The sequence below is a fragment of the Pongo pygmaeus genome, chromosome X (genome assembly GCF_028885625.2).
Source record: "Pongo pygmaeus isolate AG05252 chromosome X, NHGRI_mPonPyg2-v2.0_pri, whole genome shotgun sequence".
In the NCBI taxonomy this organism is placed as follows: Eukaryota; Metazoa; Chordata; class Mammalia; order Primates; family Hominidae; genus Pongo; species Pongo pygmaeus.
In genome coordinates this window covers 80,967,806-80,988,511 of record NC_072396.2, presented here as the reverse complement: position 1 = coordinate 80,988,511, position 20,706 = coordinate 80,967,806, and the positions used below count along the sequence as shown (strand labels likewise).

Below are 20,706 nucleotides of genomic sequence, written 5' to 3'. Positions count from 1 at the left end.
AATACTATTTTTAAATTTTAGCCATTTGATATTTATGGTATCTCGTTGTGGTTTTAATTTGCATTTACTTAATGAGTAATAAATTATTTTTAAATAGAAACAGGATATTGCTCTGTTGCCCAGGCTGGAGTGCAGTGGTGCAATTATAGCTCACTGCAGCCTCAAACTCCTAGGCTCAAGTGATCCTCCTGCCTCAGCCTCTCGAGTAGCTGAGACTACCTCAGCCTCTCGAGTAGCCAAGACTACAGGCACATGCCACCATACCCAGCTAATTTTTTAATGTTCTGTAGAGACGGGGTCTGGCTCTGTTGCCCAGGCTGGTCTCAGAGTCCCGGCCTCAAGTCATCTTCCCACCATGGCCTCCCAAAGTATTTAGATTACAGGCATCAGCCACTGCATCTGGCTGGTAATAAAACATTAAACATCTTTATTGAAATATAATTTACATGCCATACAATTAACCCATTTAAAGTATAAAATTCAGTGGTTTTTAGTATATTTAATATTTACACATATGTACAATCATCACCACAGTCAATTTTAAAATATTTTTATCAGCTCAAAAAGAAACTCCATACCCTTTAGCTATCACCTCCTAGCTCTAAGAAATCACTAATCTAGTTTCTTGTTTTGAGTTTTTTATTTTTATTTTTATTTTTTTTTTGAGACAGAGTCTCGTTCTGTTGCCCAGGCTGGAGTGCAGTAGCTATCTTGGCTTACTGCAACCTCTGCCTCCCAGGTTCAAATGATTCTTGTGCCTTGGCCTCCCAAGTAGCTGGGATTACAGGCGTGCGCCACCACACCTGGCGGGGTTTTGCCATGTTGGCCAGGCTGGTCTCAAACTCCTGGCCTCAAGTCATCTGCCCATCTCAGGTTCCCAAAGTGCTGGGACTGCAGGCGTGAGCCACTGCGCCCGGCCTATTTCCCTATTTTGGACTTTCATATGAATGGCATCACATAATACATGTTTTTGTGGCTGATTTCTTTCATTTAGCATAATGTATTCAAGATATCTCTTGTAACATGTGTTAGTACTCCATTCCTTTTTATGGCCACATAATATTCCATTGTATGTGTATACCATATTTGTTTATCCATTTATCCATTGATGGACATTTGTCTTGTTCCCATGTTTTGGCTATTAGGAATAATGCGGCTGTAAATATTGGTATACAGTTTTGTGTGTAGCCATATATTTTTGTTTATCTTGTGTATATACCTAGGAATCTAATTGCTGGATTTCTATGGTAACTATGTTAAATTGTTTGAGGAAATGTCAAACTGTTTTCCAAAGTAGAGATACTATTTTACTTTTCCACCTGGAGTATATAAAGATTGTGAGTTCTTCACATCCATGCCAACCATTGTTAATAACAGACTTTTTGATTCTAGCCATTCTAGTGTATGTGAAGTAGTATCTCATTGTGATTTTAGTTTTCAACTGCCTGAAGGCTAATGATGTTGAACATCATTTCATGTGCTTATTTGTAGTTTGTATATATTCATTGGAGAAATTTCTATTCAAACCCTCTGTCCAGTCTTTTTTTTTTTTTTTTTTTTTGACAGGGTCCTGCTCTGTTTCCCAGGCTGGAGTGCAGTGGCATGATCTCAGCTCACAGCACCCTCAACCTCCCTGGCTCAAATGATCTTCCCACCTCAGCCTCCCGAGTAGCTAAGACTATGGGTGTGTGCCACAGTGCCCAGCTAATTTTTGTTTATTTTTTATAGAGACGGGGTCTTAATTTGTTGCCCAAGCTGGTCTTGAACTCTTGTGCTTAAGCAATTCACCCGCCTTGGCCTCCCAAAGTGCTGGGATTACAGGCGTGAGCCACCATGCCTAGCCCCTTTGCCCATTTTTAAAATGGGTATTTATGCTTTCATTGTTAATTTGTAAGAATTCTTTATATATTCTAATTTTTTTATTGTAAAATATGCATAACACAAAAATTGCCATTTTAACTAATTTTAAATGTACAGTCCTGTAACATTAAGTAAAATTGTTGTGCATTCACCACCACCATCCGTGTCTAGTACTTTTTCATCTTCCCCAAGTGAAACTCTGTACCCATCACATACTAACTCCCCAATCTTCCCTCTCCTTAGCCTTGCAAACACCATTCTACAGTCTCTTCCTAGGAATTTGACTACTCTAAGAACTTCATATACATATAATCCTACAATATTTGTCCTTCTGACATATTTTACTTAGCACAATGTGTTGAAGGTTATCCATGTTGTAGTATATCTCAAATTTTCATTTCTTTTGAAGTCTGAATACCATTCCATTGTATGTATATACCACATTTTGTTTATCTATCCATATTTCAGTGGGCACTTGGATAAGATATATAATTTGGAAATACTTTCCCCTACTCTTTGAGTTGTCTTTATTTATTTTTAGATACAGGGTTTTGCTCTGTTGCTCAGGCTGGGGTGCAGTGGCAAGATCATAGTTCACTGCAGCCTTGAACTCCTGGGTACAAGCAATCCTCCCATCTCAGTCTCCCAAGTAGATGAGACTATAGTTGTGTGCCACCATGTCCGGCTAGTATGTTTTTTTATTTTTTAGAGATGAGGTCTTACCATGTTGCCCAGGCCCCAGGCTGAGCTTGAACTCCTGTCCTCAAGCGATCCACCTTGGCCTCCCAAGTAGCTGGGATTACAGGCATGAGACACTGCACCCAGTTGGGTTGTCTTTAATTGAAGCACGAAAGTTACTAATTTTGATGAACTTTTATTTATCTGTTTTTCCTTTTGTTGCTCATTCTTTTGGTGTCTTTAAGAATCCATTACCAAATTGAAGGTAATGAAGATTTACCCCCATGTTTTCTTCCAAAAGTTTTATAGATTTAGTTCTTAAATTTAGGTCTTTGATCTACTTTGAGTTAATGTTTTGTATATGTTGTGAGGTAGGGGTCCAGCTTCATTTTTTGTAGGTTTCTAACCAGTTGTCTCAGCACCATTTATTGAAAGACTATTCTTTCTTCATTTAATGGTCTTGCCACCCTTGTCAGAAATCAGTGGGACTGTTGGGCATGGTGGCTCATGTCTGTAATCCCAGCACTTTGGGAGGCTGAGGCGGGAGGGGTACTCGGGCCCAGGAGTTCCAGACCAGCCTGGACAACACAGTGAGACTCCATCTCTATTAAAAAAAAAAAATGCCAGGCGTAGTGGTGTGTGCCTGTAGTCCCAGCTACTTAGGAAGCTGAGGCAGAAGGATCTCTTGAGCCCAGGAGATTGAGGCTGCAGTGAGCCATGATTGTACCACTGCACCCTAGCCTGGGTGACAGAGTGAGATCCTGTCTCCAAAAAAAAAATTAAAAAAAAAAAAAATCAGCTGGTCATAGATATATGGGTTTATTTCTGGACTCTTAATTCTGTTTGTTTTTTACCAGTACTCCACAGTCTTGATTGCATTGTTTTACAGTTTTGTGCAAAGTTGCACCAAAGTTGTGTAGTTTTGCAAAACTGGCAATCAAGACCGTGCAGTACTGGCAAAATCAGGAAGTGTGAGTCTTCATACTTTTCATTTTTCAAAATTATCTGCCTATTCTGAACGTTTTCAATTCTCTATGAATTTTAACTCTTTGTTTTTTCTTGGTAGAGATGGAGTTTCACTATGTTTCTGAGGCTGTTCTTAAACTTCTGTCCTCAAGTGATCCTTCCACCTCGGCCTCCCAAAGTGCTGGGATTATAGGTCTGAGCCACCATGCCTGGTCCATATGAATTTTGGAATGAGCTTGTCAATTTTCACAAAGAAGTCAGCTGGGATTCTGACAGAGATTGCAGCGTGTCTGTAGATTAGTTTGTGGAGTATTGGTGATGGCAGCGGTGGGCTGTCTGGAGTGGCTGCTGCCATCACACTGGCTGCAGCAGGGAGACATGGCCAGGGCTGCACGGTCTATAGAGTTGGTGGGAGCCAGGGGCAAGCAGGAGCCCCAGCCCTTCCAAATTGGAGCTCCCTGGGTCCTGCTGCAGCTGCCTAAGCCATGGCTGTAGACCTGGGCATCCCTGTGCTCTTGAGTCTTGGGAGCAGGCGGGAGCCCCACCCTCCCAGGTGCAACTGCAGCTGGCCAAACCATGGCTGCAGTCCCAGGCCTCTCATTCCATGGAGCAGGCAGGAGACCCACCCTGCCATGTGCAGCTGCAGTCTCCCAAACTGCAGCTACAGACCCTTGCCTTCTGCTCCACGAGCAGGCAGGAGCCCTGGGTGCAGCAGGAGCCCTGGGTGCAGCCGCAGTCATCCAAACCATGGCTGCAGATCCGGTCCTTCTGCTTTATGGAGCAGGCTGGAGTCCCACCCTCCTGGGCACAGCTATAGCTGCCCAAATTGTGGGTATAGACCAGGGCCTCCTGCTTTATGGGGCAGGCAGGAGCTCTGCCCCACTGGGTGCAGCTGCAGCCACCCAAATCATGGGGGGGCTGCAGACCCAGGTGTCTCTGCACTCTTGGGGCCTGGGAAGGCCCCCTTGCTCTCATAGGCTTGGAAGTGCCTGCTCCTGCTGCCTGGCTTCTCCCTGCTGTTGGCACCTGCTCTGATCTTGGGGCAAAGTTGGGGCCGAGCTTGGGTGCTGTCGTAGCCTGGCCAGGTGTGCACATGCTTGGGAAACTGCTGACATGCCAGCCTCCTGCTGCCTTGACCCCCTCCACACTTTGGGTACTGACAAACATAGGGAAGCTGAGGCAGGGCTGAGAGCATTTCAGCACTGGCCTGCAGGTGCCCCCTTGCATCTACAGCCTGGGCACCATGAATGGCAGCAGGAGGTAGACAGGTTCCTCAGTGGAAGGTGGTGGGTCCCCGGCGAGGACCCACCTTCAGGCCAGGGAAAGCCTGAAGGCTGGAGGTTGGGCTACCAGTCGCATGGATCAGAGTGGGAACTTGTGGTGCCTTTTCTGGGCCTGCCCGTGGACCAATTGGCATGCACATCCTCCCCTCTGAGGCCCATGGAAACCCCAGGCTCAGCCAGAGCTGAACAGATGTCAGGATGACCAGCTGCAGAGAGGAGCAACCCACTCTAGGGCCTCCTCTCTGCTATGAGCTGCGGAGGTGACAAGATGACCTTCCTGCAAAGAGGTGCCACCCATTCTAGGGCCTCCTCTTTGCTGAGAGCTGCAGAGACGATGGGTCGACTTTCCTGCAGAGAGGTACTAGCCATACTAGGGCCTCCTCTCTACTGAGAGCTGCAGAGACGAAGGAGAGATGATGGGGAGATGATGGGATGACCTGCCTGCAAAGAGGAGCCACCCACTCTCAGGCCTCCTCTCTCCTGAGAGCTGTGCAGATGACAGGATAATCAGCTGCTGAGAGGAGCTACCCTCTCTGCTGATAGCAGAACACTTGTAGTAACGACTTGCCTAGCAGAGAAGAACCACCCTCTCTGCTAGGAGCTGAATACTTGTTGGGATACCCTGACTGTGGAAAGGGGCTGCCCCCTTTGGGTTTCCTCTGAGCTCTTCTATTGCTCAATAAAGCCCCTCTCCACTTTTCTGTGCACCTCATTCTTCTTGGGTGCAGGACAAGAACTTGGGACCTGCCTAATGAGGCTAAAAGAGCTGTAACACAAACAGGGCTGAGACATGCCCCTTGCTCACCTTGTTGCAGGTGAAGAGAAGGAAAGAAGAGCTGCAGCCCTTTGGGGAGCCCAGACCTGGGAGCTCCCCGAGCCAGGGCTGTGACTCCCTCTTTGGGGCCCTGCCTGCGGTTCCTGGTGTCTCCAAACTTCTGGGTGCCACCGTGTTCCCTGGTGCCAGCTGTGGATGCTGCTTGTGGTGTTCACGGTCCAGCTGCAGCCTCACGGAGAAAGAGCTGATGCCCGTGCTGGCACCTGGAGCTGCGTGCCCCGCTGCAGCCGCCAGGATGTCTGATTGCGCAGTGGCTGGACCCCATACTTGGCTCACATACCCCTCGCTGCTTCATCCAGTCTCCCTTGGCCATCATAGGATACAGTCCAGTAGCATGAGCCGAGTGTAGCCGGCCAGGCCAAATAGGCGGGACGAGGCCAGCAGGCCTGAGCAAAACTCTGGCACAGGTGCCACCAGCCACAGATGTTTCTGGCCAGAAAAGTGACACCCTAAAGATTCTGTAACACTGGCATCATAAGAATGATAAATCTTATGGCTTGGCCTGGTGGCTGATGGAATTGTGTGCTTTAAATGGGTAAATTGTATGGTGTGTAAATTGTATCTCAAGGATGTTTAATGTTTTATCACTGGCGAGGTGCGATGACTCATGCCTGTAATTCCAGCACTTTGGGAGGCTGAGGTGGGAGGATTACTTGAGGACAGGAATTTGAGACCAGCCTGGGAAACATAGCCAGAACCCATCTCTACAAAACATTTACAAATCAGCCAGGCATGGTGGCGTGTGCCTGTAGTGCCAGCTAATCAGGATACTGAGGCAGGAGGATCACTTGAGCCCAGGAATTTGAGGCCACAGTGAGCTATAATTGCACCACTGCACTCCAGCCTGGGCAATAGAGTGAGACTCTGTCCCTAATAAAAAAAAAAAAAATGTTATCTTCTAATTCATGAACATGAAGTGTTTTTCCATTGATTTAGATCTTTAATTTCTTTCAATAGCGTTTTATAATTTTCAGAGTATGTTTTGTACTTCTTTTTTTTAAAAAAAATTATTTCCTTCTAATTCTGTTATAAATGGAATTCTTTTGTTAATTTCATTTTGAGATTATTCATTGCAAGTGTATAGACATAACATTGATTTTTGTTTATTGTCCTTGTACCCATCAATCTTCCTGAACTAATTTTATTCCCGTAATTCTTTTATTATTATTATTATTTTTTGAGATAGTCTTGCTCTGTTCCCCAGGCTGGGGTGCAGTGGTGCGATCTTGGCTGACTGCAACCTCTGCCTCCCAGGTTCAAGCAATTCTCATGCCTCAGCTTACCGAGTAGCTGGGATTACAGGCACCTGCCACCATGCCCAGCTAATTTTTGTATTTTTAGTAGAGACAGGGTTTTGCCATGTTGGCCAGGCTGGTCTTGAACTCCTGACCTCCGGTGATCTGCCTGCCTCGGCCTCCCAAAATTTTGGGATTACAGGTGTGAGCCACTGCGCCCAGCCTATTCCAATAATTCTTTGGTGGATTCCTTAGGATCTTCTATGTATGAGATAATGTCATATTCTAATAAGGATAGTTTTAATTTTTATTTTTTTTGAGGCAGTCTCGCTTTGTTGACCAGGGTGGAGTGCAGTGGCATGACCTCAGCTCACTGCAACCTCTACCTCCCGGGTTCAAGTGATTATCCTACCTCAGCCTCCCTAGTAGCTGGGATTACAGGGATGCGCCACGACACCCGGCAAATTTCTGTACTTTTAGTAGAGACGGGTTTTTGCCATGTTGGCTAGGCTGGTCTTGAACTCCTGACCTCAGGTGATCCACCTGCCTCAGCCTCCCAAAGTGCTGGGATTACAGGCATCAGCCACTGCGCCTGGCCCTCTAATAGGGATAGTTTCATACCTTCCTTTTAAATACTGATGACTTTCAATTTTTTTTTTTTTTTTAACATGCATGCTCTGAGTAGAATCCGTAGTGCAAAGTTGAATAGAAATGGCGAGAGCAGATTTCCTTGCCTTGTTCCTGATCTTAAGGGGGAAAGCATTCAGTCTGTTGCCATTAAGTATGATATTACCTACCTGTGGGTTTTTGTAGATTTTAAAATTTCCTTTCTTCCTTAATTTATTAGAAAAAAGTTTTTTTTTTTTTTTTTTGAGACGGAGTTTCGCTCTTGTTGCCCAGGCTGGAGTGCAATGGCACAATCTCGGCTCACTGCAGCCTCCACCTCCTGGATTCAAGCGATTCTCCTGTCTCAGCCTCCCGAGTAGCTAGGATTACAGGTGCATGCCACCACGCCCAGCTAATTTTTGTATTTTTAGTAGCAACAGGGTTTCATCATATTGGTCAAGCTGGTCTCGAACTCCTGACCTCAGGTGATCCACCCACCTCAGCCTCCCAAAGTGCTAGGATTACAGGTGTGAGCCACCACACCTGGCCAGAAAAAAAGATATTTTTAAAGAGCTGTTTTAGGTTCATAGCAAAATTGAGCAAAAAGTACAGTGAGTTCCCATATGTCCCTGCTTCCACACATGCACAGCACCTCCCACTATCAGCATTCCGTAAGAGAGTTGTACATTTGTTGTATAACGTTGATGAACCTACATTGACATGTCATTATTACCAATATATCTTTTTTGGTGAGGTGTCTGTTCATATGTTTCTTTTTTTTTCCTTGCTTTAAAATCATGTTGTTTTATTATTGTTGAGTTTTAAGCATTCTTTGTATTGTTTGGATAATTGTCTTTTATCAGATGTGTACTTTGTGAAGATTTTCTCCCAGTCTCTAGCCTGTCTTCTGATTTGAAGTTTTCTAATATTTTTGTGGACTTTTGTATATACCAAAGTATAACCCAAATGCATACTTTATGTTAAGGTTCATTCTTGGTGTTATACATTTTAAAGATTTTTGACAAATATATAATGACCTGCATTCACCATTGTAGTATCATACAGAATAGTTTCACTGCCCTAAAAATTTCCTGTGCTGTGCCTGTTTCTTCATCCCTTTCTCCCCTGTGAGCACTGGCAGCCACTGATCTTTTTACTTTCTCCATAGTTTTGCCTTTTTCAGATTGTCATGGTTGTAATCTCATGTAGCCTTTCCAGACTGGCTTCTTTCACATAGTAATCTGCATTTGTTTCCTCCATGTCTCTTTGTAGCTTGATAGCTAATTTATTTGTAGTGCTGAATAATTCCATTGTCTGGATGTACTACAGTTTGTTTATCCATTCATCTTCTAAAGGACATCTTGGTTGCTTCCAAGTTTTGGCAGTTATGAATAAAGCTGCTTATAAAGATATTTATATAAGTAAATGAAGATGTTTACATAAAATAAAGATGTTTATAAATATCTCCATGCAGGTTATTTTGTGGATATATGTTTTCAGCTTCTTTGGATAAATACCAAGGAGTGTGATTGCTGCTTTATATATGTTATGCTTAGTTTTGTAAGAAATTGCTGAACTGTTTTCCTGAGTGGCTGTACCATTTTGCATTCCCACCAGCAATAAATGATAGTTTCTTTTGCTCCATACGCTTCTCAGCAGTTTTGGTATAGTCAGTGTTCTGAATTTTGGCTATTCTAATAGGCGTGTAGGGGTATATTGTTTTAATTTGCAATTCCCTAATGACATGTTGAGCATTTTTTCATGTGCTTATTTGCGTCTGTATATCTTTTTTGGTGAGGTGTCTGTTCATATGTTTCTTTTTTTTTCCTTGCTTTAAAATCATGTTGTTTTATTATTGTTGAGTTTTAAGCATTCTTTGTATTGTTTGGATAATTATCTTTTATCAGATGTGTACTTTGTGAAGATTTTCTCCCAGTCTCTAGCCTGTCTTCTGATTTGAAGTTTTCTAATATTTTTGTGGACTTTTGTATCTATATTCATAAGTGATACTTGCCTGTAGTTTTCTCTATTTGTGATATGTTTTTTATATCAGGGCAATACTGTTTTCATAAAATGAGTTGGGAAATGTTGCCTCCTTTTCTGTTTTTTAGAAGAGTTTGTGAAGCATTGGTATTAGTTCTTTTTTAAATGTTTGTTATAATTAAGTGGTGAGAACATTTGGGCCTTTTCTTTATGGGTAGCTTTTTTTATTGCTGATTTAATCTCATCGATTGTTACAGGTCTATTCACACATGTTTCTTCTTGAGTCAGTTTTAGTAGTTTGTGTTTTGGAATTTGTTCATTTCATGTAAGTTATTTAATTTTTTTGGCACACAGTTGTTCATAGTATTCCTTTATAATCTGTTTATTTCAGTAAGATTAGTAGTAATGTCCTCTTTTTCATTTCTGATTCTAGTAACTTGAGTCTTGTTTCTTTTTTTTCTTGGTCAGTCTACCCTAAAGTTTGTTCATCTTTTCTTCCCCCGCAGGTAAGTTGTTACACAATCCCTAGCAGATTCCAACTTTCATGGCCAAGGTCCTCCTTGATCATCTTTTTAAAGAATTAGTTTTTGGCCAGGTGCCTGTGGCTCATGCCCGCAATCTCAGCACTTTGGGAGGCCAAGGTGGGCAGACCACTTGAACCCAGGAGTTAGAGACCAGCCTGGGCAACATGACAAAACCCCATCTCCACAAAAAATTAGCCGGGTGTGGTTGTGCGCGCCTGTAGTTCCAGCTGCCTGGGAGGCTTAGAGGGGAGGATCACCTGAACCTGGGAGGTTGAGGGTAAAGTGAACCATGATAGCACCTCTGCACTCCAGTATGGACAATGGAGTGAGACCCTATCTCCAAAAAGAAAAAAGGAAAAGGAAAAGAACTACTCTTTGGTTTTATTGATTTTTTTTTTCCTATTGCTTTTCTATTTCCTGTTTCATTAGTTTCATGAATTTCTGCCATAATCTTTATTATTTCCTTCTCCTTGATTTTGGTTTAGTTTGCTCTTATTTTCCCAGTATTTTATGGTAAAATGAAATATACTTTATTGGCAGTATGTTTTTTATTTTTAGTGTAATAGTTTAAATTTTCTTCTACTGGGAAATGTCTTGCAATATTTATAAACTACAACAGGAAATGTTTTTATACCAAAGTAATCTTTATAGAGATTTCATGCTTTATGAGGAGGGGTTAGTATGCAAAAGGAGAGGGATTCTAGTGAAAGAACACTTCTAGGAATATTTTAATGTGAGTAGTGTGTTAACAATACTGCCAGACTTCATATTGTGAGAATGGGTTTGTGGAGTTATAGGTATTGATGTTCTGTTTGATAATGCGTCAAAGAGATAAATAATGTTCTTTATTTCTTCTTTTTTAGATAAAATCAGTGGTTCTGGAAGTAACTCTGATATGATGGAAAACAGCAAGGAAGAGGTAAGGATAATTATTTAGAGATATTTGTTAGTTACTGTTAACCAATTAGAGCATATGTCTTTAGATTGCTTCTAGACACATGTATGTGTCGAAGGCTACCGATACCCAGTTGTCATTATACTTCAGTTTCGTTGTTTTCCAGTTTGAGAACAGGTGTTCATTGTTTCTGTTATTGTCGTGGTTCACTTCAGTGGTTTACCTAAAGTCAGACAACTGAAGATTTCCAACAGATAAATATTTAACTGTCTTTGTATTGCCCCAGAGGTGTTTGAGGTGGATGTTATGGGCATGAACTCCATGGTTGTGAAATCTCTCAAAACTTGGTATCTAGAGTCTGCTAAGCATTATTATAGCAACTCATAACGAGGTCCTTTGCCTGATACACAGGTCTACAACTATGGTTTTGGGAATTTTTTGATCTACTGTAAAAAAACTGAATGCAGTAAAATATATTGATTATACTGGCAAAACGAGGGTAAGTTTAGTATCTCAAAGCAAGTTGTAGAAGTTACTTCATGCCATATGTTAGCTCAGAGAAGAATGAAACATATTTAGATCCTTAAAACTCCCTACTTCTGTTGAGATCTGATTACTTCTGCATCTTTGTTTTGTCTTTGTTGACTGGGGCCATGATCATTTTACAGCAGTGTATTCCCCACAGCATGCCACAGCAACCATGTAAAAAATGAGAAATTTAATCTTCAGCCAAGGAAACCTGGCAGTAAATGAGAATTAGTTTTTATTTTTATTTTTTTGCCTCTGTGTTCCTTATGTGGTAGAGAATTAGTTTTTGAAGTTCCTTTTAGAAAAATATTCTAGGCACATAAATAGCATCTCATTATATCACTGTATTGAAGTTGCTATAGGGAAATAGCTAATTGTAGGGATGCTGTTTTGAGAATTTTATTCACTTTTATATTTATGTCTCACATCTAGGGAACTAGCTCTTCAGAAAAATCCAAGTCTTCAGGATCGTCACGATCAAAGAGGTTGGTTGATGTTGAAGGGACAAAAAGTTATTTTCTTTTTCAGGTTATTTTCTGTTTCTAAAACCATATTTTTTCTGAACTCATGTCAAGCACTATTCTGAGTTAAGTATTCTATGCAAATATACATATTTGAAACTGATTAGCATAATATAATGAATCCCTTTGTATCTATCACCTGATTTCAACAATTGTTACTCATTCTAACTTTGAATTTTAAAGGGTTTTTTAAGGATTTATTATGTATTAGTGGCCCTTGCAATATGTAGTTTATTTCATTAGACAATATATGTCCTTGAAAAAGGAGAAAATAATTGTTGAATGCCTTATGAGGCAGTGGGTTTTTTGGGTTATATGAAATTGTCTAGGATAGGGAGTTAGTCATCATAGTTGTAAGTTATAAGGAGAAAAAAGAGTGGTATAAAACACTTTTTTCTGCTAAATTGTCAACTCAAGTCATACATAAAAACTGAAACTTTTCTAACATAATATAGTACCCAATATACTATGCAGTATAATTCTTATTAGAAGTTTGCTGCTTAGTCTATTGGACTTTCATTGTTTCTAACCAGTGGGAATGTCTCTTAAAAACCAAGCTTGCTTGATATTAATTTATTCTCTAAAGTATTGATTCTTAAAGAAGAGTGTCCTCCAGGGTCTCCCTGGTAGCTTTTTCAGAATGTATATGCCTTGGTCCTGCTCCAGACCTACTGAATCATAATCTTCAGTGATATGGTATAGACATACATGCTTCCCTAGGTGATTCTGATGTGCTTCATGGTTGAGACCCACTGCTCAATCTCAACATGTTATTTATGTTCTTTGGGTATTGTTCCAGTTGTCAAAAACGTTCATAATTCTATGAACTTAATTCTTTCATAGGAAACCTTCAATTGTAACAAAGTATGTAGAATCAGATGATGAAAAACCTTTGGATGATGAAACTGTAAATGAAGATGCGTCTAATGAAAATTCAGAAAATGATATTACTATGCAAAGCTTGCCAAAAGGTAATGTGTGTTAATTTTTCATGAAGTTAAAGTTGAAATGAATTTTTAAACATCATTCTTATAAAATTGGAACTTGATTACTGTTAGCTATGTACAAAAGACCAAACATGGCGTTTTCCTAGTGGTTGTCTAGAAATGTATTTGTATGCCAATGATAATGTGTGTTATTGAAGTTAAAAATTTGGAATATTCAGTTAGTTTTGTAAAGAATGAAATCTATTTTTTTCTTTCCTTTGAGTTTTAGACAAGGGGCTTTAGTTTCCAAATTATACTTCAATGTGTAAGCAGGTTTAAAAATTTAATACATTAGGTTTTGGTTCAGTCAATGTTAATGTGCTTGCTTTATACAAAAATGTAATGACTGTTCCTGAAAACTTAAACAAAAATCATTTACAGTTTAGTTTAGTCTTATTGCATTCTTAAATTCCATAAGGCTAAAAGCTGAAGTTAACTATCATAGATAGATGTAGTTGTATTTCTTGCTGTTATCTTTTTTAAAAAACTTTGTCACATACCTCTCAACTGTTGAAGTTATAACCATAAAACCTTGTTAATAAGAATGGGGAAAAATAGCCAAATGAATATCTTGGACTCTTCATAGCTCAAGTCTTAGAGCAATATAATTGGATGATGAGAATGACAGGGAACTTGGTTCAAAGAGTCAAATTTTAGATTTTTTTCTTTGTTAAATAATATGTTGTAGTCTCTTGGCAGATTTTTCAAATTCATTCTCATAGATCTTTTACAGCAGTGCTGATTAAACCTTGTTCCCTGTCTATGTTTTTATGACATATTTTCAAATTATGGAAGTTTAAAAAATACAGTAGGTAGGAGGGATGGGACTTCCCTTGACTAGGATAAATTAGAAGTTACAAAAGGTGATAAATGAAATAAGGAAAGGAAATTAATGAAAGGAGAGAGATAGGGGCCTACCACTTACTTAGCTTTGCAAATCATTTATGACAATTTTATATAATGGTTTTGGTGACCAAGGGCAGAAACAACTAACATGGGAGTCTAAGTCCCATAGGTGGTGACTTACTTTGGATTTTTACATTCTCAGTGGTTGTCACTGGGAGTGTTTATGATATAAGAAATAGGAATTCAAACTTTAATTGTACTGTGGAAGAAAGTCAGCATATGATGTTACTAACCTGAACTATGCCTAATTCTGTCAGACCAAAACAAAAACAGACCCGTTTCATAAGGTTAAATTTGGGTGTTTATATTATTGTTGTAATATTTATTGAGTATGTATAAGTACCAGGCTCTTACAGAATTAACTCCTTTAATCCTCAAAACAACACTGTAAGGTAGTTATTATTTTGCTTGTAGAGATAAAGGAACAAATTCAGAACCCAAGGAACTTTTTCAGCTTTAAATTGAGAAGCTAAGATTTCAACCCAGGTCTGCTTGAATCCAAAGCCTAGTGAGTGCTCTTTTCACTCTGCTGCTTTGCTTCCAATTCTCCCTAGAAGAAATCTAGGGAGAATTCAGGTTTTTTTTTTTTTTTTTTGTTAATTTAAAATCTTTAGTTCTTTTCAAATGCTGGGGCTTCTCTGAGAGTGTCTACATGCAATGATTGCTGTGAATAACTTTTTTTGGTGGGGATTATTTAATTTTACTACAATCTGTAAAATCTCAATCATCTGTGTCCTCTCCCCCCACCCTTTCAGAGACTCAGAAACTCATTTACCAACTAGATGCTATAACTTGTCAAAAATTGCTTGTTGAATAACATAGAGCCATGTTTCAGAGAAAGCCCCTGGTGACTACCTGCTTTTTCTTCCTTAATTGTTGCCAATGATAGCCAATTACTAAGCCCAGCAATGTAGGTGAACATTGAAACCTAAACCCTTTTTACTATGCCTGTCTAATTTGCTCTTGAGAGAACTAATGAAAACTAAAATTGACAGCCTCTCTCTTCAGTTCACATGTTTTATAGTTAAGGAAGGATATTCTTTCTAAAATATTAACATAGGGATCAACAAATGATCTCATTCTACAATTTATTGTTAGGGTACTTCAGCTAAAGTATCTTAATCTGTTAAAACTCTTTAAGGACTTTACAGAGTAGTGAAACTTTGACATACCAGTTGGGAAATGCTGCAGTATAGATACAGGAGTAATAGAATGAACTTCATTTCCCCCACCAATACCCCTCCCTTGCAATATAAAACTACCCTTAAAAATCTTTCTGAGTTTATGATTTGGATTATGAAAATAGGATGTCTTTAAAAATTTTTTCCCTCTGAACCACATATTTTATGAATTCTTTATGGAACTTAGCATAGATGTTCATATTCATAACAGCTCTTGTGATAGGCACTATAAAAATTCAGAACTGGGTTGAGGCTTTCTATTTGATTCACACATTTCTTTTGTAATCGCTCCATAATACCTCCCTTTCCTGTTTTTATGAATTATATTTCAACAAATAAACTGTTGACACCTGGCCCTTTTACAGTTTCCCTGTTTTGTTTACTTTTGTGAGGTCCTTATACCAATATCTAAAGCTTGAAAGAAACAAACTATGTACCAGCAATGTTGGCTTTATCTGAACTGAAGTCTTGTACTTCACTTGCACATTTAATATGTGTAATGGTTTTTTAAATGAAATCATTCTAGGTACAGTGATTGTACAGCCAGAGCCAGTGCTGAATGAAGACAAAGATGATTTTAAAGGGCCTGAATTTAGAAGCAGAAGTAAAATGAAAACTGAAAATCTCAAAAAACGCGGAGGTAAATACAAGTGAAAATGAAACATGAATTTAAATTGCTGTTTATGACCATATTGGAAAATCGGATGTGCTTACTAAAAATACCTCCACTTTTCTGCCTTTTGTTTATTAAAAGCACTACTTAAATATAACTTCTGTTTCTCTTTGAGCTCTGAAGCAGAAAAGGTTAAACACCATTTATCGAAACACCTTTGCCTTCAGTGGCTATTAAGTTATCTCAAGAAGCGTAGCATTTCCTTCTTCCACATGTTCTATAATACATATATGCCATAATACTATGTTTTTCCCCCCAACCCTAAAAGAATTTTAGATTCATGCAAAATCTTGTCTGTGGCCTACAGGTAACTTTATATATATTTAGAGTTGCGTAGAGTGACGTACATCTGCATTAGTATTAGTTGGGGTATTATAAATGCAAGTCCCTTGACTCCACTCCTCACAAATTAGAATTTCTGTTGATGAGGTCAAGAATGTACTCCAGTTTGTTCTTGTGTACACTAAAGTTTTAAATCCACTAATCTAAGAACAGCAACATGGACATAAATAGGAAGGAGTAGGGAGCTAGAGCTGATAACCCTCCCTCTCTCTTCCAGAGGCACCTCTCCCTTTGTCTGTCTATCCTCCCTTAAACACACAAACGGTGGGGAGTGGTGGCTCACACCTGTAATACCAGCACTTTAGGAAGCGAAGGCAGGAGAATTACTTGAGTCCTGGAGTTTGAGACCAGCTTGGGCAATATGGTGAGACCCCATATATACAAAAAATAAAAATATCAGCTGGACATAGCGGCGCATGCCTGTAGTCCTAGCTATTCTGGAGGCTGAGGTGGGAGGATCACTTGAGCCCAGGTGATCGAGGCTGCAGTGAGCTGTGATTGCACCACTGCACCGCAGCCTGGATGACAGAGTGAGACCCTGTCTCAAAAAAATTAAAACACACACACACACACACACACACACACACTCACTCTAATATTGGCTAACCATCTATAAAAAGTTTATATCAGAAGGATTCATTTAGGAATAATAGTGGACTATGTGTCCCACTTGTTTGTGTGTGATTCTTAAATGGTGCCTATATATATTTTGGGGCAGCTTAATAGAGCCAGAATTCATAACTATAAAAGGAATGAATCTCCAAATGATAGAACATGACACTAAATTTCTAAGTAGAAGTGTAGTGAAAGCATATCCATTTAATTTTGATCAGATTATATAATTGTGAAATTATAGTGAACTTCTTATATTGGTGAAATTTTGTGTGGATTTTTATTTTAATGCTATGATTATCTTGCTGGAACCAGTAAAATATATTATTATAACATATTTTATATATTCGTTTTCCGATTAAATAATTTGTAAGGTTGTTGGCAAAAATAAAGGAAATATTATTTAGTCTTTTGTCCACAAAGGGGTAGTCAACCCCTTTTGAGCATAAGGAATCTTTCTGAGAATCTAGTTCATGGTAGGGAAACTACCATTGCAGCAACAGAGCTCATTAAAGCTAAGGTAGTAGTCTTAAAATTTAAGAGAATCCTTAGTTACAAAGTGATGGTAAAGATCAGTAGTAAGAGTTTCTTTCCTCTGATCATAGGTTCTCTAGAGAAGACAAATAACTAAGTGTTCTGCATTGTGTACACTTAGTGTACAGAGTGTCTAAATGGTGTTTTTTTTGGGAAGGGACCCTGTAGCAGTCAGTGTCTGAAATGTGGATAAGGGCTGAAAGAATAAAAGAACCACTGTTGTTGATGAGGGTATTCCTAGTGCCACTTTGGTATGCTGCTGACATTTGGTCTCAGCTGATAAGTTTCAGGAACATTTTATTGAATGTTCTGTGTAGGAATGTTTTGGTATCACGCTTAAGGGAATACATACATTTATAGCCATCAGTAGCACTTAAATCTTCCACGTCTATTTTCCTCTTAATGATTTGTTACATTTTTAAGCTGTCAGAAATCACACAGGAAACTTAACATTAGGTTTAGTTTATATACACATATATAGATAAATTGGTGATCTGAAATACTGAATTGGTGTAGTTAATATTTAAACTTTTTAAGAAAGCTAGTTCCAAAATTGAAGCCTAACTTAGGAAACTGTCAGGAATGTAAACTTTATATATAAAGTCTTATATTGATTTGGAATAATATTATAACACAAAGATATGGCTAAAGTTAACATTTCAGGAGCTCATTTTTTAAAAAAATTTCAGTATCATACCCTATTTTGACATTCTCTTCCCAGTTTAATTGTTAGAAAGTATATTTTACACCTAACTTTTTTACATGACACAATAATTTTGTTCTATTTAAAACCATTAAAATCTATTGAGCTCAGAAATGAAAATGCCTCTTTTCCATTTATACCATGTTACAATTTTAAATATATTTCATAACTAAAAATAAAAAAATTAAACATGTATACAGCAACAAGTACATAAAGTAACATTTCAACATTTTACCATATTTGCTTCAGATCTCACTTAAGTAAAATATTGGTTCAGTCCTACTCTCATCCATTTCCCCTTCTTCCCACCCCACAGGTAATGATTATATTGAAGTTTTATGCATGTGCATGTGTGTGCATGTTTTTCTGTGTTTTTTTATATATGTATTCATAAAACATTTTTCATTTAAAAGTATAACAAAATAATATGCTGTATATATCATTTGGGAACGTTTTTCATTTAACATTGTTTTTGAATTGTATTCATGTCAGTAAATGTACATCTAGTTTGTTTATTTTTCACTGCTCTGTAGAATTATGTTATATCAATAAGCCACTATTCATTTCCCAGATAGGAAGTTATTCCCAATTTTTCATTTTCTAATTTTCTAATTAGTGCTGTGGTGAATATCCTTCTATTTGATTCCTTGTGCACATATGGGAGAAAATCTCCAAAGAATTACCTAGTTTTGTTTAATTCTTGAACGATATATGCACCAAAGCACATAGAAGATGCTTAGTAAGTATTACTTAACACTGGATGAACATTCAGATTCTACATTTTATTTATCTTGTTAGTTTATCCGAATGAAATCATTATTTGAAATGAAAAAGTATGCTGTGGTGTATTTGTTTCTGTTAAAACAAATACAGAATATATGAATACCCAAGATCAAACTGGTGTTTGTAAATAATGCGATTATAATACATTAGGCTTGTTATGCCTGCTATTAGGTAGGTTGAGATAGGAGGGTTGCTTGAGCTCAGGCGTTTGAGGCTACAGTGACTTTTAATTGTGCCATTGTACTCCAGTCTGGGTGATGGATTGAGACCCCATCTTTAAAATTAAAAATAAATAAATAAATAAAAATATTAGCAACATAAATAGTAAACCTTCAAGTTTACTTTTATCTTCTAAAAAAGTATGATGGTGTTCTTATACATTAAAATTTTTTAGCTTCTGGCTAGGTGTGCTGGCTCACACCTGTAATCCCAGCACTTTGGGAGGCTGAGGCCAGAAGATTGCTTGAGCCCAGGAGTTGGAGACCAGCCTGGGCAACACAGTGAGACCCAGTCTTTAAAAAGAATTAGCTGGGTGTGGTGATGTATGCCTATAGTCCCAGCTACTCAGGAGGCTGAGGTGGGAGGATTGCTTGAGCCTGGGAGGTAGAGGCTGCAGTGAGCTGAATTTGCACCATTGCATTCCAGCCTAGGTGACAGAGTGAGACTCTAGCTCTTAAAATTTTTTTAAAGTTTCTGCAAATAAAAATATTCATGATAATATTTGAGTCCATGGTGCTTTGGACCTTAAACCTAACAGAAACCCAAAAGAGAAAATTAAAAGGGTGAGAAATATATGTGATGTTTTGTTTTTTATTTAAGGATGGAGCCAATTTGTTTTTTAGTTGTCTTCTTTTTATTTGTGAATGTAAGCATTTTGAGTGACTTCTTCTGAATTATAATCTACCATCTTATTTTGATAAAGGTCTTGGTTGCACATCAGGATCATCTTTGAAACTTTAAGAAAATGTCTGAGATATTTTAGTTCAGTGGTTTAGGGGTGGGAATGGCTGTTTTTAAAAAGATTCTTGAGGTGACTCTAATGTTTAGCTCAGGGTGTGAAACACTGCCTTAGCAGAACTAGGGACAAGAGGGAGGCTGGAGAGGTTTCTGTAGGTTTTCTTCAGTCTGTTTTTCAGGAGACAGTACAGAATGGGACTCTGCCTTTTTCCCCTAGTCGTTCTGATGTTTTGCTGCCAAAATAGATATACCTGTAATGTCTTGTTTGTCTTTATTTGGTAATAGTAGACAGTGTTGATATGGAGTGGATAGTGGAGTACACATAGAAAAAAGGCAGGTTAATGACAATTATGGATAGTGTTGAAGTAAATATTAGGAAGGAAATTGGTAATATCATAAAATTACCAAGTTTTTACATACCATATTGATAGGATCTGTGCAGACAATTCCACTTTGAGAATAAAAACCTTTGTGGCATACTTAAGTATAGGATTGCAAAAGAATCTGTTCCATATATGTTACTTACTTCCCCATTCTTTAAGGACTGATACTGAATTTATTTGCAAAGCAATAACAAAATAAAAAAGAGCTCTTAGCCCCTAGTTTTAGAACTTTTTATGGGTTCTCTTAATGTTATTTCGAGTTGTAAAAAATGGCATTTGCATCTGTAAAAGGAAACAATTAGGATTTGTAACTTGGAATTTGCCAAGGTTGTCATGTGCTTAGTAAATCGATAAAATATTAACGTTTTTAACTTGTGTCCAATATGCCATTTTTCTAAGGATTATGAGGTATTTCATTTCTAATACAAAAGTTACAAAATGCTGACTAAAGTAAGTATCTTTTTCTGTGTATAAATGTGTGAATAATAGCCACTCCTTTCTCCTAGAAGATGGGCTTCATGGGATTGTGAGCTGCACTGCTTGTGGACAACAGGTCAATCATTTTCAAAAAGATTCCATTTATAGACACCCTTCATTGCAAGTTCTTATTTGTAAGGTATGTAATGATCTGTTGATATTTCATACTGTAAATATTTGAATGCTTAGCATATACCAGGCCTTTGAGGGCACAGTCTTGAAGAAAGATGGAAATGGTATCTGCCCTTGGAAGAC

General features: G+C 38.6%; 1 protein-coding gene across 10 annotated transcripts in view; it reads left to right on the top strand.

The window, feature by feature from the left end:
• The window catches only part of ATRX (ATRX chromatin remodeler), a 284,010-nt gene that overhangs the window by 72,337 nt on the left and 190,967 nt on the right, over positions 1-20,706 (top strand). For 4 of the 10 annotated variants that reach the window (XM_054470836.2, XM_054470838.2, XM_054470843.2 and 1 more), the window contains 5 exons: positions 10,834-10,889; positions 11,826-11,878; positions 12,758-12,885; positions 15,514-15,627; positions 20,481-20,590. In XM_054470836.2, coding sequence (XP_054326811.1) covers positions 10,834-10,889; positions 11,826-11,878; positions 12,758-12,885; positions 15,514-15,627; positions 20,481-20,590 — 461 coding nt within the window. The remainder of the gene's footprint in view (positions 1-10,833; positions 10,890-11,825; positions 11,879-12,757; positions 12,886-15,513; positions 15,628-20,480; positions 20,591-20,706) is intronic. The other 6 variants (XM_054470837.2, XM_054470839.2, XM_054470841.2 and 3 more) reach the window with 3 other exon arrangements.